This window comes from Schistocerca nitens, chromosome 3 (assembly GCF_023898315.1).
Source record: "Schistocerca nitens isolate TAMUIC-IGC-003100 chromosome 3, iqSchNite1.1, whole genome shotgun sequence".
Lineage (NCBI taxonomy): Eukaryota > Metazoa > Arthropoda > Insecta > Orthoptera > Acrididae > Schistocerca > Schistocerca nitens.
The window spans coordinates 372,752,945-372,765,886 of record NC_064616.1 but is presented as its reverse complement, the minus strand read 5'-3'; the positions used below and the strand labels follow the sequence as shown (position 1 = coordinate 372,765,886).

At 40.5% G+C, this 12,942-nt stretch overlaps 1 protein-coding gene across 1 annotated transcript; it reads left to right on the top strand.

The window, feature by feature from the left end:
• The first annotated feature begins 10,690 nt into the window (after nucleotides 1-10,690).
• LOC126249236 (uncharacterized) lies at nucleotides 10,691-12,722 on the top strand. Its single transcript, XM_049950893.1, has 2 exons — nucleotides 10,691-11,107; nucleotides 12,249-12,722. Exons 1-2 carry the CDS (start codon nucleotides 10,760-10,762, stop codon nucleotides 12,720-12,722), a joined length of 822 nt encoding a protein of 273 aa, XP_049806850.1. The 5' UTR covers nucleotides 10,691-10,759.
• Nucleotides 12,723-12,942: the final 220 nt, after the last annotated feature.

The window sequence follows — 12,942 nt, the reverse complement described above, 5'->3', positions numbered from 1 at the left end:
GATTTGTTAAAGTGAAGAACATGAAGTTATCGCCTTGATCGAATTAAGTATGATAGCTACGGGTTCCCCTGAATAAATTAGTTAAAAGGTCGCAGGCAGACACGTGCTTATCGCCTACAAGAGGACCATGGCTAGTACAGCACTATGGTATCCAAACCAGCCTTCCGGTTAAGGACAACTTTTTCTTTTTATGCATTTCCTGTCTGTGGAGAAACCTCGCGGTCATTTAGACCAGCTGATTTTCAGATTTCCGTTTTCCTGTTTCGTCAACTGTGCTTAACATGTTGATCCATTGGAAATGAATATGCACAGGTATTACAAAATAGCTTTGAGGACAGCGTACAGCTTCGGCCTGTGTGTCACTTCACATGATGCAGCTATCGTATGGCACAGATTAGTGTATTCCATGTGTTATTAATCAGGAAATTGCCATCACGAGAGCTTGAAGACTGGAATATTACTTTGAAGTTACTGCAGTATTTGTAAAATCCCAGAGTATTAGAGTGTTGCAGTGTTCGGCTACTTAAAGCTTACTGGGCTGCAAAAACGCATATTTATTAGGTGTAACAGCCCTTAACAGCGAGAGTAATTTGAGTGTTCATAAGATTCTCGTAACACCTGATGGAGACTGAACGGCTGTCTGACGAAATATCGTACGCCTTTAGTAACCCCATCCGAGTGGTAACCTGAGAAGAATTTAAACGATTATTACACTAAGAAAACATTAAAGTTCACATTAGTTCCCAGCACCGAGCACCTGCTTACGAGCCACACACCTTGCTGATAAATGCTTGTCGCTGCGTCACCTGGTGTATGGAACGATGCCAAAGGACCCTGAAACTGTAGAAAGACGCTCTCTGTGGTTATGAATCGCGGTACAATACCACGTGATATGGCGATAGGAAAGGTAGAGGTTCGAGCAAGTCTGATGAACTTCAATTACCAAATTTTCTTATGTTTACAGTCCATTTTGTTGTTCGGGTTGTGTATTCGGGAGCGCGACCAAATGCTGGACGATTTTTTTCGGCTAGGAACAGTCCACCCAATTTCTACACGAGTGTAATACTGATGCCTGTCTTAAATTCGCTTGTTTCTGTTATTTAAAACAGTAGCCAGTGTACGTGTTCCAAATGTAAACACCATGTAACGTAACTGGAATTCTCTCTGCGTCAACGTCTAACAGTGCTTGGACAATAAATGTTCGTAGTCCATTACGCGCTCTTTCCTTTACGAGATGCTCACCATGCCTGTCGTAACCAATCTGAATCACACGTGTAAGAACTGTTAAAAAATGATTCGTCCGTCCGTCGATTAGTTTTGCGTTGCAGTAGGAAAATCTCAAATGGTTCAAATGGCTCTGAGCACTATGGGACTCAACTGCAGAGGTTCTGAGCACTATGGGACTCAACTGCTGAGGTCATTAGTCAACTGCTGAGGTCATAAGTCCCCTAGAACTACTTAAACCTAACTAACCTAAGGACAACACACACATCCATGCCCGAGGCAGGATTCGAACCTGCGACCGTAGCGGTCGCGCGGTTCCAGACTGTAGCGCCAGAACCGCTCGGCCACCAGCGGCCGGCCGGAAAATCTCAGTTTCCATTCCCATGTCTACGACAGATAAATGGTATGAATAAAAACGTACCTCCGTTAGCGTCCGTTTAAAATTACGCATCCAGAAGGAACCATCCGCACACATACCACGAAGTCGTAGTGTATATAGAACACAATAACACCAATAAAAGATTAAGACTCCGTATAGATGGCATGCTCATAGACATAGGCCTCTCTTAGGTGAAGGGGAATGTTACAAATACATCAGGCTCAATAACTGGGTAACCATATAAGCGAAAGGAATTGTTAAATAGAATTAAGTTAAACAGAATTTGCGAAGGCTACAGAGAACAGAGAAACACCAATTCTGAAGCAGAAAAAAATCTGAAGAGTAGATTTGCACTATTCCGAATAGACACAATCTGGATTTTGCCTTCCCCACTACTAGTTTTATGGGGTCGACCCATCTTAAACCTCTCAAGACAGAAACTCGCAGAGACCTGATCGTATTGCTGAAAACTTTATTCGTGCATAAAGAAAATCATTAAAAAGGTAGGTCTGCTGCTTTGTGTGAGGCAAAGAGATAACGAACCAAGCCTCAAATTTTTGGTAAGGTACAGCCAACCGGAAACGGCGACACAAAATGAGCAGGTAATAAGGAGTTATATGGAGACAGCAGTATCCCAACATTACTAACGTAGACTTCTTCCTCTGAGGGAATTTAAATATAAAAATGCCAGAACTTAGGGTTGGTAATCACTGGAGGATTATGATCGTCGATCGAACTGTCTATAACGCAAACTTATCATGAATTTCATCATTACTGAAAACCAAAACCGATAGGATCACGTCAGTGAGACTTTAGTTGGGAGCTTGCCACATTGTGGTTCTCTTATGGTACTGATGAATACTTGTAATCTATTATATAAAACCGGCACATGTGCTTGCAGTCTCCATACACACAGCATAATTTACAGATCGGAGGTAGTTTATAAGAATGAGGTAGTGGACACACTGTCCAGGTCAGGAATATTGAGAGGAGATGCGATTCCGACTACACAGTGCGACCTACGACGGCCTGCTGAAAAGTAATGCTTCCGAATTTTTTATTCTGTTCTCAATATCGTTTGACGTATTGCGTATGATGCACTTTCGCACTATGCTGAAGCAAGCTACAACCCGCTGCCATAGCGGCGTGTAACGAAAATATGTTGATGCGTGAGAAACAGACCCTCTGAAAACTGAAGGCACAGATTCTAATAGTCCGTCCACATGTGGAGCCATGTCTCATTTAGCGCAGTGCGAGACCACGCAAGAGCGCTGCGACATCTGCAGCAATCTGACACCTTTCGTTCACTGTCGCCGATCATCCTTCATACAGTCCCAACTTGGTCCCACCTGATTTTCACCTCTTTGCAAAACTTAATGAACACCTTAGAGGACTTTTTGATACTGATGAAGCGATGCAAGCAGAGGTGAGTTAGCGACTCTGTCAACAAAGTCCAAAATTCAACAGTGACGGTATCAACAAATTCATCTCCCGTTGTGAGAAGTATTTTCGTCGACAGGGTGATATATATTGGAGAAATAAATATATAGTCATGAAGAATAAAGATGTAGAATGTTAATAAAGTATGTTTTACGTTGAAAAAGCTTTAAGAGGTTTCTTATACAAAATTTTGAGGCACTACTTTTCAGCACGCCGTCGTACAAACAAACTGTTGGAAGGCACCCTATCTTCAAAATCGAGATGGATGCTCCATCAGCGCAACGATTCAGATGAATAGCCCTATCCCTATCGATCGCTTGTGGTCTCAGAAATAGGTCGATGTGAGGAAGAATTAAGTAACAGCCGCAAAAACTAATAATGCTCGAAAATCAGATAATCCCAAGAAATTAGCAGAATGTTTCTACGTATGGGTATTCATTAAGCGGAAAGTACCGTTATGAAATACGCTAAGTTAATATTCACTCAATATTCGACGAACAGCACACTTTTTTTTTCAATTAAAGTGCACATAGACTCTTGGATTCAAGACCATCTTCCACAGCAAACTCAATTTCGCAAATATTGCTGCACACATTACTGTAAACGAAAAAATGGGACATGAATTTCCACAATGCACGAGAATGGGGCATGAATTTCTGCAATGCACGAGAATAGGGGAGAAACTGCCTACTTTCAGTTGAAGCCTGCCGACTGGAAGTAAATATCAAATTATTGCAAAGGAACAATATTACAGGTGGCGGAAACTGACAAATAAAAACCTCAGTAACTGAGGGCGCAGCCATCATCAACCAACTGTACGCAATACACTGAATTAAACAGGTATACTTTACTAGGGGATCCTGCATTGCATGGAACATTATTAACACGTGGTGGGCACAATAATCATTACAAAGCATAAAAACCCGAATTCTAAGGATACAAGGTTCTTAGTGATTAGTATTGAAATATGAGCGCACAGTTTTACATATGTACCGAAACACCGAAGTAGGGAACGTCATGTTGAAATGAAAATGTTTACATAACACTATAAATCGCACAAAATATTCCAATGACTGATGCTTAAGGTTATTGGAGAGAAAGTTTGTTACTTCGGAACACGAGCTGCATGTGTCCTGAGAGCGCTCACGACCGGTTATATGAGTCGCGAGATAAGTCACTGTGGGCAGACGGGTCAGGTATTTTATTAAATCGCAGAAGGAAAAAGCTCCTTGTTAAGTCCTACAAAATGGTGAACCTCTCGGCAACACTACAGTATACCTAAAACTTGGTATTATGGTTTTAGGGAATCGTTGTCTCACAAACTACTGGAAGCAGACAAGTACATGAGGGGTACACAAAAAACTACTGTGCCTGACTGAAAATTCTCTGATAGTCACGTGGTGCAAGAGCACCATCCGAGTGGATTTCTCATGCACACACATCAAGGGTATGTATTGATAAAATCGTTATTTTGCTACAAGGAGGTGCTACGTATTTTGCAAAGGACGTGTCTACTGTGCAGGTTTTCGAGGCTTTATAAACACTATATAGTTGATGAAATAGGAAATGCAGCAGCCACGTTTCAACCTGTCAGTAATGAATGCCTGTTTTCCATGGGGTATGAAGACAGTCGTCCTGACGTGACGACTGTAAAAACTCATCTGAAAGAGAATTAATATGGAGAGCACATAAATATCTCTGATACCCTCAAAGAATACACAATTGCTTTAAGATCACTGGTCGCAAAATTCTGTGTGACAACTGGTGCCTGAACGAAGAGGTAATTGTTAAAACTGTTGTAAATATCGTTTTAGAAGATATTCGCCCACAAATTTTCATCACTTATGCTTATCAGTCAACTAATAATTTTTTGGAACGTTCCTCAAGCATTACGTCTCAGACTTCTTTCTCTTATGTTGACAAATAAGCGGGTATATCCATGGCAAATATTATTTTCCTTCATGCAGGAAGCGGGAGTAACATTACTTCGACAGTCTTTGGACACAGGAAGAAGAAAGTCAACAGCATTCTGGAAAGAAACCCCTCCCTGTTTGAATTCTTGATTTCAAACAGAGAGACACAACAGAACGCTAAATTTTTGAACCAAAGGAAAAGTTTCTTGTGTCAATGTATAGTAGAGAAATGAAGGGAGATACAATGGAAGATTTTGGCTGGCTAAAATTCTCAAAATCTGCGGCAAAATCCGAATTTTTACTTAATAGATAGCCGCCCACTCGATTCGCCGCTCAGCAGCATACCTTTCAAGTCTACTCGTGGGTGGGTAACGAAAAGATTCTATCACTCTGTGTCTGGATGTTAACAAGAGGAGGGGTGATATCCGTAAAAACAACGAAAATTGCAGTTACAGACCATTTACTGAAGATCTTTTCTTGAACATTTACGGAAGCACAGTATGACACACCTCCCTTGTTTTAGCAATAACAGATTTACGTTTATAGTTCACGTTGACATTGCATAAAAACATGCACTATTTAGCAAGCAATTTATATTCAGGTGCCAGAAAGTTGCCATTAAAAATTGTAAAAACTTCACTTAGCTTTTTAACATGGCGTCAGTGTCTAGAGGAGTTGAAATGTGGCGTAATATCGCGTTTCAGGTCCAGGGTGTTGAACGACACGGCATGGCGTTAATAGCCGTTGTCATAAAATGTAGTTTATTTATGTTTCCACGTAAAATTTCACACTTAGTTTCACATTTCCACATGAAAGTGTCACCACGTAAAACACAGAACTCTTTTCTTTGTCTATCTGGGACGCACATTGCAAAGAGCTTTTCAGGTGTTAACTCAATGCACATGAAAACCAGCAGGACGCAGTTAGCGTTTGCGAACGACAGTATATGATCAGGTGTTTTCTCTTTAAGCTTCTACAACTTCCGATGAGTCAACACAACGTTTCATCAAATTTAGTTTATTGAGCGCCCCTTAGGAAATGTATTTATGTGCAGATATTTAGTAATAACAGCTGATAACAAAGATTAAAGTATTTGAATATATTAAAACTAGAAACTTCCTTGCTATGTTACAGCATCGATTGCAAATCGATATAAAAAATATAAAAATATAAATGATCACGTATGTTTTATCTGCAGTTTAAACGTTGTGTTAAAATTATTAATAAGCAATGTAGTCCTGTTAAAACAGGATTTCCTGATGAATTTTTGTAAACTAATATTCGAAGTGCATCTTGGCATAAAGTTTACTCTCGAGACTTAGAAACGTTCGTAAACATCCACGTTAATGCGGTATGTACTTTATAAACGAAAATAAGAGCTAATGTGACCAGAATTTAGGTGGTATCTCATACTTCATTAATTGGGAAGAAAGTACGGCCAGACCCCGTTTTATTACAAGAGAGGCGTACAGTTCCAAAAAATCTGGGTTCTGGCGGTCCGCCATTTGCAAACATTGCTGTGAGAATGCATGCGTAAATGCGCCTGAGTCGAACCTCTACGAGGAGGATGTTCAAAAGTGTTCAAATGTGTGTGAAATCTTATGGGACTTAGCTACTAAGGTCATCAGTCCGTAATATTGCACACTACTTAACCTAAATTATCCTAAGGACAAAGACGCACACCCATGCCCGAGGGAGGACCCGAACCTCCGCCGGGACCAGCCGCACAGTCCATGACTGCAGCGCCTTAGACCTCTCGGCTAATGCTGAGAATTTTTTTTTTTTTTATGACACTATGGGACTTAACCGCTGAGGTCATCAGTCCCCTAGAACTTAGAACTACTTAAACCTAACTAACCTAAGGACATCACACACATCCGTGCCCGAGGCAGGATTCGAACCTGCGACCGTAGCGATCGCGCGGTTCCAGACTGTAGCGCCTAGAACCGCTCGGCTACTTCGGCGGGCTGAGAGATGTTACAACAAGGGGTAACCCTGACCGATGACGTCATCGATAAGGAGGAAGAAGGTGATCCTTAATTTGACCTGGAATATGGACCACAGAGATGAAGACATTGACTTTTTTCTATAGTTCTGTATTTATTAAAGGCAGAGGTTCGAGTTCTCCCTCAGGCATGGGTGTATATGTTGGTCCTTAAGATAATTTAGGTTAAGTAGTGTGCAAGCTTAGGGACTAATGACCTTAGCACTTAAGTCCCATAAGATTTCCCACACATTTGAACATTTTTATTCTGTTAAACAGTTTTTTCATTCGTAGCAATTTTTAATTTTGAAATAGACATGACTTTTGTACTTGATGTACCATTAAGGAAACGTATGTGTAATACACATTTTATCGATTAAAAAATGTTTTTCTATGCTTTTATATAACTGCACTAGCGGTGGAAACACGAGGCAGTCGGATTTTTGAAGTTTGCTTTAAAATATATTTATGATAGATGAAGTTCAGAAATAGTTCGATGCAAGTCTCATAAATTATCGACAAAACGACTTTGAATTTATGCTACCATCGTTAAGGTGCTAAAACAAGATCAATTTTTTGTGGCTGTGTGGTAGAATGCTCGCGTATCACTTAAAGAACATAGGTTCGATTGTGGACTGATGCAGTTCTTTAAACATTCTGTAGTTGTATGTGCTACTAGGAAACGTGTGAAGTTTAAAACATACAAAGATCGCAACAAACAAGTAGTGCTGGAGACTGGTAATCGCAGGTTTGAGTCTCATTTAGATCATTGTTTTTTTTCGTTTACTTCCGTTCAGTACGAATACCTACGTCATTTAAATATAAAATTCATCACATGTATCCTAACTAACTGATATCTAATAGCTATTTTTATGAAAAATGCACGTCTTCTTATTTCCAATTATATACTGCACACAAAAATCCTTTTATCATTGTAAGTACGAATTTTTAATTACTGATGTTCTATAGAAGACTGTTTAAATAAGAAAAACATTAAAAATTAATTTTTTCATCATTGTGTATCTTATGCTTCACGCGGATGTTCATGGAGTATGCAACTTTGTGTATAGTTTTGGAAGGGCTGTGACTCGAACTGGGGGCCCACACTTGTAACATCAGTAGTCAACCACACAGCGACACGACCTGTCGCGAAGAATTCACCTTATTTTAGCACATTAAAGACAGTCGGAAAACTCAAAAGACGATGTTCTCGAGAATTTTTGAGAGGTGATCCGAATTACTTTGGAGGATTAATATTTGACTTCCGATCTTCACGTACCATAAATATAGAAAATTTCTAAAATCCGATTCCCGTGTGGTCCCTTTGTAAGTGAACATTAAATTGCACGATAGGACGGAGGGTGTGTTCACGGTATAATAGTACGTTGACATTTTTAGCAGCACCTTCCACTTTTGCTCCTCGGTTTGGGGGGAGGGGGGGGGGGGGGAGAGGAGGTCCTTCTTCCTGTTAAACGTTGAACGTTAGAGACAGCTACTGTTATCTCATTTAAAAATAAGTTGCATAATTGCGTAATTAAAGCTATACCGAAACCTGCACTTCCATGGAGTTTGTTTCTAATTCCATAAATCTGCCGTTATTTTAAAACTCTATATCTTGATATGTTAAAATAAGTTTTACCAGTGAAAACCGTAGGAAATTTTATAGTATAAAATTGAAGTACAAGTAGCTTTTGTAGTAGGAGGCAAGAGTGAAAGCTATCGAGAAAAGGCAGAAATGACGCCGTGTTTCTGCACTCCTCAAGTTAGCACAGTGTTCTCAAGGTCAAAGTCTTTGAATCAACACTACTGAGCACCTACTAAAACGTACAAAAGTACGTAAGGCCCGTTACACCTGCCGACTGGACAGCAGATTGTTCTACACGAACGTGGATGATACATTCATATCTGCATAGTGCTAGCAAAAGCTTCAGTGAACAATTTACTTTTAAGAATAAAGTTTATTTCAGTCAAATTTTCACATACAACCGTCGTCGCCCAGTAAGAGTCGGCAGCCCACCGTAACGATGGTCGCGCAGCAACCGACGTCAGCCCTTCCCACGACGAACGTCGCTGGCTCGCCCACAATATCAAAAGGCGCCGTTGACAGTGCCGTCGCTTAGCAACGCTACGCCACCCAGTCAGCATAGATGTGAGTGCGCCGGAAGAAACTGATGTCAGCCACGTTTACGAAGTACATCGCTGATTTCTTTATTTTCTAACTGGCCATACGACACAATAGGGAGTACCCACTAGTTCTATCTTTGAAATTACGTCTACTGATTTTTCGTTATTGGATGGGACCACCAAACAAGTGACGACGCTATAAATTCTTTTAATTTTTTTAAAAATTGCTCTCAAGTAAGTCGTGACAGCTCTACATTACTGTAAATTAGTCTTATAAATTACGTTAATCTCACTTTTAATCAGTCATATAAACCAGGCTATAGTGGCTCCTAGAGCCATGTCTGGCTGCAAAGGGTTGCTATAGACAATACTTTAGTAGGAGCCTCACGTAAATGTTTATTCCCTGCATTTTCTGACGAGTCATCGAAGAAGTAGTTTTATGGTATCGCTAACAGATTTTGAGCAGTTTGATCACGTATTTTGTTAGTGTAATGAAATACGTTCACTTCCTTACTGTTCCTAATTTTTTATGGAGCTAACCATTCGAAACCAGTTTAGTCATTGAACAATGAATGTTTAAATATAATTAGAGAACTTGCAGCAGAAGTGAGAATTCAAACGTTCCGCGCGGTCAGGTAAGCAGTGGCTGGTCGCTGCCAGCTATTGGCTTGAACAGCGCTGCACTCTTGTACTGCGATCACAGTCGAACTATACACACCAGTGAGTCATTAATTTCATTATGTCATATTTGCCTTATCATTTATGTCTCTTTATTTGTGTTTCATTATTCACGCCAATAATATTTTAATGTAATCAAAAGCAATGTTAGTTTAGTACCTATTTTGCATGCGTTTTTTCCCTTTTTATATCTCATTTGTGAGGCAAAACACAACAGACACATTACCTAAATACAAATACTGAATTAAGGCTGCGAATATTAGGGTAAGGATACACTGGGAGAAGAATGTGAGGACATTTGCTTTCGCAAAGAAAACTTCATTAACTAAAAAAAAAATCGTCTACATAGATCGACATCGCATTCAGCCTCGTCACACGAGCAGTCGTATCAGTTCAGTATCAGTCTGAAGAGAGGAGGAACATGTAACAGATAATGACTACTAGAATGTGCACCCAGTTATCCTGAAACCTACTTCGCCATTGGCTGCTGTGTTCCTTGTAACTGAAAAAACCGAATGACTCAAGGTGGCAAGTCAAAATGGTTTTCAAATGGTTCAAATGGCTCTGAGCACTATGGGACTCAACTGCTGTGGTCATAAGTCCCCTAGAACTTAGAACTACTTAAACCTAACTAACCTAAAGGTACGTTTACACTGGGATACATGTATCGCGACATGTATGAGCGACATGTCAATTTGACATGTCGCGATACATCACCTCATACAAAAATTCACGGAACTTGTATGCGGACCCTCGAGCTCATACATGTCGCGTATACATTTTGTATATCGCTTTTTGGCCATATACGCGACATGTATGAGCGACATTTTAAGAACTCGCGCATGCGCAGTACTATCATTTCCTGTCGTCGCCTGCCGCTTATTTTGAAGTTTAGCGCATGCGTAGTACCAGCTTATTTGGCGGCTGTTTTGAGTTTTGGAGCTGCCGACTGTCGTTTGTTGTGTAGTTATTTGTGTATTTTGTCGTGTGTTGTGCCCGCGTGTTTTAAAATTTGCCATGACTTCTTGGTCCAAACAAAATACACTGCATTTTATAGAGGCAGTGCGCAGGCATCCCTGTATATGGGATGTGAAAATACGAGACTATAAGAACACTCTCAAAAGGTACGACGAGTGGGAGGAAATTGCCAAGGCATTTAACGTGTCAAGGAAGGAATGTGAGGACAAGTGGCATAATTTAAAAAGCCAATACAGTCGCGAGTTAGCGAAAAGGAAGAGCAGCAAAGGAACTGGAAGTGCTACAAGCAATGTGTACCACACTTCATGGTATGCTTTTGAAAGTATGCAGTTCATAAGAGACAATTACAAACCACTCTCTCATAGGAGCACACATGAAGTAGTACCAGTAAGTAAATTTGTTATAATATTTTATTAATCATATATTTGGCAACATTTTTTCGTGCTAATGCTTTACATAATGTGAATATTTACAATTTCACTGAAAAACATGATTCTCCATACTGCTATGGTTTGAAGTCCTGAATACTGCAGAAGAATAGAGCATATTACTTTATGTCATCATTTAACAATGATGTGCAACTTATTTTCCATACTGCCATGGGATGGAGCCCTGAATACTGCAGAAGTATTCGGCATATTCTCTTCTGTTGTCATTCAGCAATGAAGTTCTTCGGCCAGTTCTGGGCAGTGGCTCCAGCACAGTAGGGGTTTCCCTCCAGGACCCAGGTATTACGTTGCCATCATCTCCCTCTCTGTCGTATGTTCCTGCTGGACAATAACTTTGAGATTTTCTGTTTTGAAGAAAATTATGTAAATAAACACAGGCTAGTGCCACCACTGTAGCTTTCCCCGGACTGAGAAGCATTTGCTTCCTCAGCACTCTGTAAACAACACTTATAATCCCAAATACATTTTCTATTACTCTTCTTGCCCTGCATGCTCTATAGTTAAAAATACGTTGCCAACTATTTTTTTCATGCAGACCTGGAAATGGTTTCACAATGTTTTCCTCTAGGCCAAAGGCTTCGTCAGCGACGAAAACATATGGAACAGGCTTGCTCCTACCAGGAAGAGGAGTTGATGGTGGTATATTTAGAGTTTTTGTTTCTAACATTTTGTAAAATGTGGTGTCTTTAAGAACACCACCATCTGAAATCCTCCCCTGCGTGCCAACATCAGCGTAAATTATTCTATAATTAGCATCAGCAATTGCTAGCAAAACAATGCTGAAGCGCTCTTTATAATTAAAATAAACTGTTCCACTGTTGGGTGGTGCCACAATGTCAATGTGCCTCCCATCTATAGCTCCCAAACACCTGGGGAAATTCCATTTTTCTTCATATTCTGTGGCAATTGTCAGCCATTCCTCTGCAGTAGCAGGAAGCTGGAAAGAAAATTGTTACTCTTTTAATTTAATTTACGCATGGACACTCAAAGAAATTCTAAATACATTAAGATACTTTGATTATAATGTATGTATAACATATAGCTCACTTTGCCTTAGAAATGTGTTATGTATTTTAAAGGTCATGGAAGCCCCAGCCACAGAAGGAGATGGTGAAGGAGAAGGAGAAGGAAGCATTAGTTTCCCTTACGATGTCACAGAAATGGAGGAGGTGACATTTGCCACGCCCCCAGAAGACATTGTGGAAGTGGAAACCACTCCACTCATCTCTGTGCCTCCACATGAAAGTGGATGTGCAACCGTGTCCTGTACCACTCCAAGTCCGAGTGGAAGTGGTAGATCAAGTGCACTGAAGAGAGCCAGGAGAGACCTGGATGAAGACCGAGAAGGTCTTTTACAGACCTTAAAAAAAGTTGGCGACAATTTAGCAGGCAGGAAAAGGGACCAGTTTACCCACTTGGGTGACTTGGTCGCCAATAAGCTCAGATTTCTGTATGAAAATGGCCATACTAGAATTATGGCAAGACTTGAGAACGGAATCTACAGATGTTTGCAGGAGGCAAACGATGAACTAATAGATGCAAATGCAACATAATTTATGGCCGGCCGAAGTGGCCGTGCGGTTAAAGGCGCTGCAGTCTGGAACCGCAAGACCGCTACGGTCGCAGGTTCGAATCCTGCCTCGGGCATGGATGTTTGTGATGTCCTTAGGTTAGTTAGGTTTAACTACTTCTAAGTTCTAGGGGACTAATGACCTCAGCAGTTGAGTCCCATAGTGCTCAGAGCCAACCAACCAACATAATTTATGTATTCTT

What these genes read in the sequence shown, in the direction of transcription:
- LOC126249236 (XM_049950893.1), top strand. Translation starts at nt 10,760, where the DNA reads ATGACTTCTTGGTCCAAACAAAATACACTGCATTTTATAGAGGCAGTG. An exon ending in GCACACATGAAGTAGTACCA is followed by an intron (nt 11,108 to 12,248) that starts GTAAGTAAATTT and finishes TGTATTTTAAAG; the next exon opens with GTCATGGAAGCCCCAGCCAC.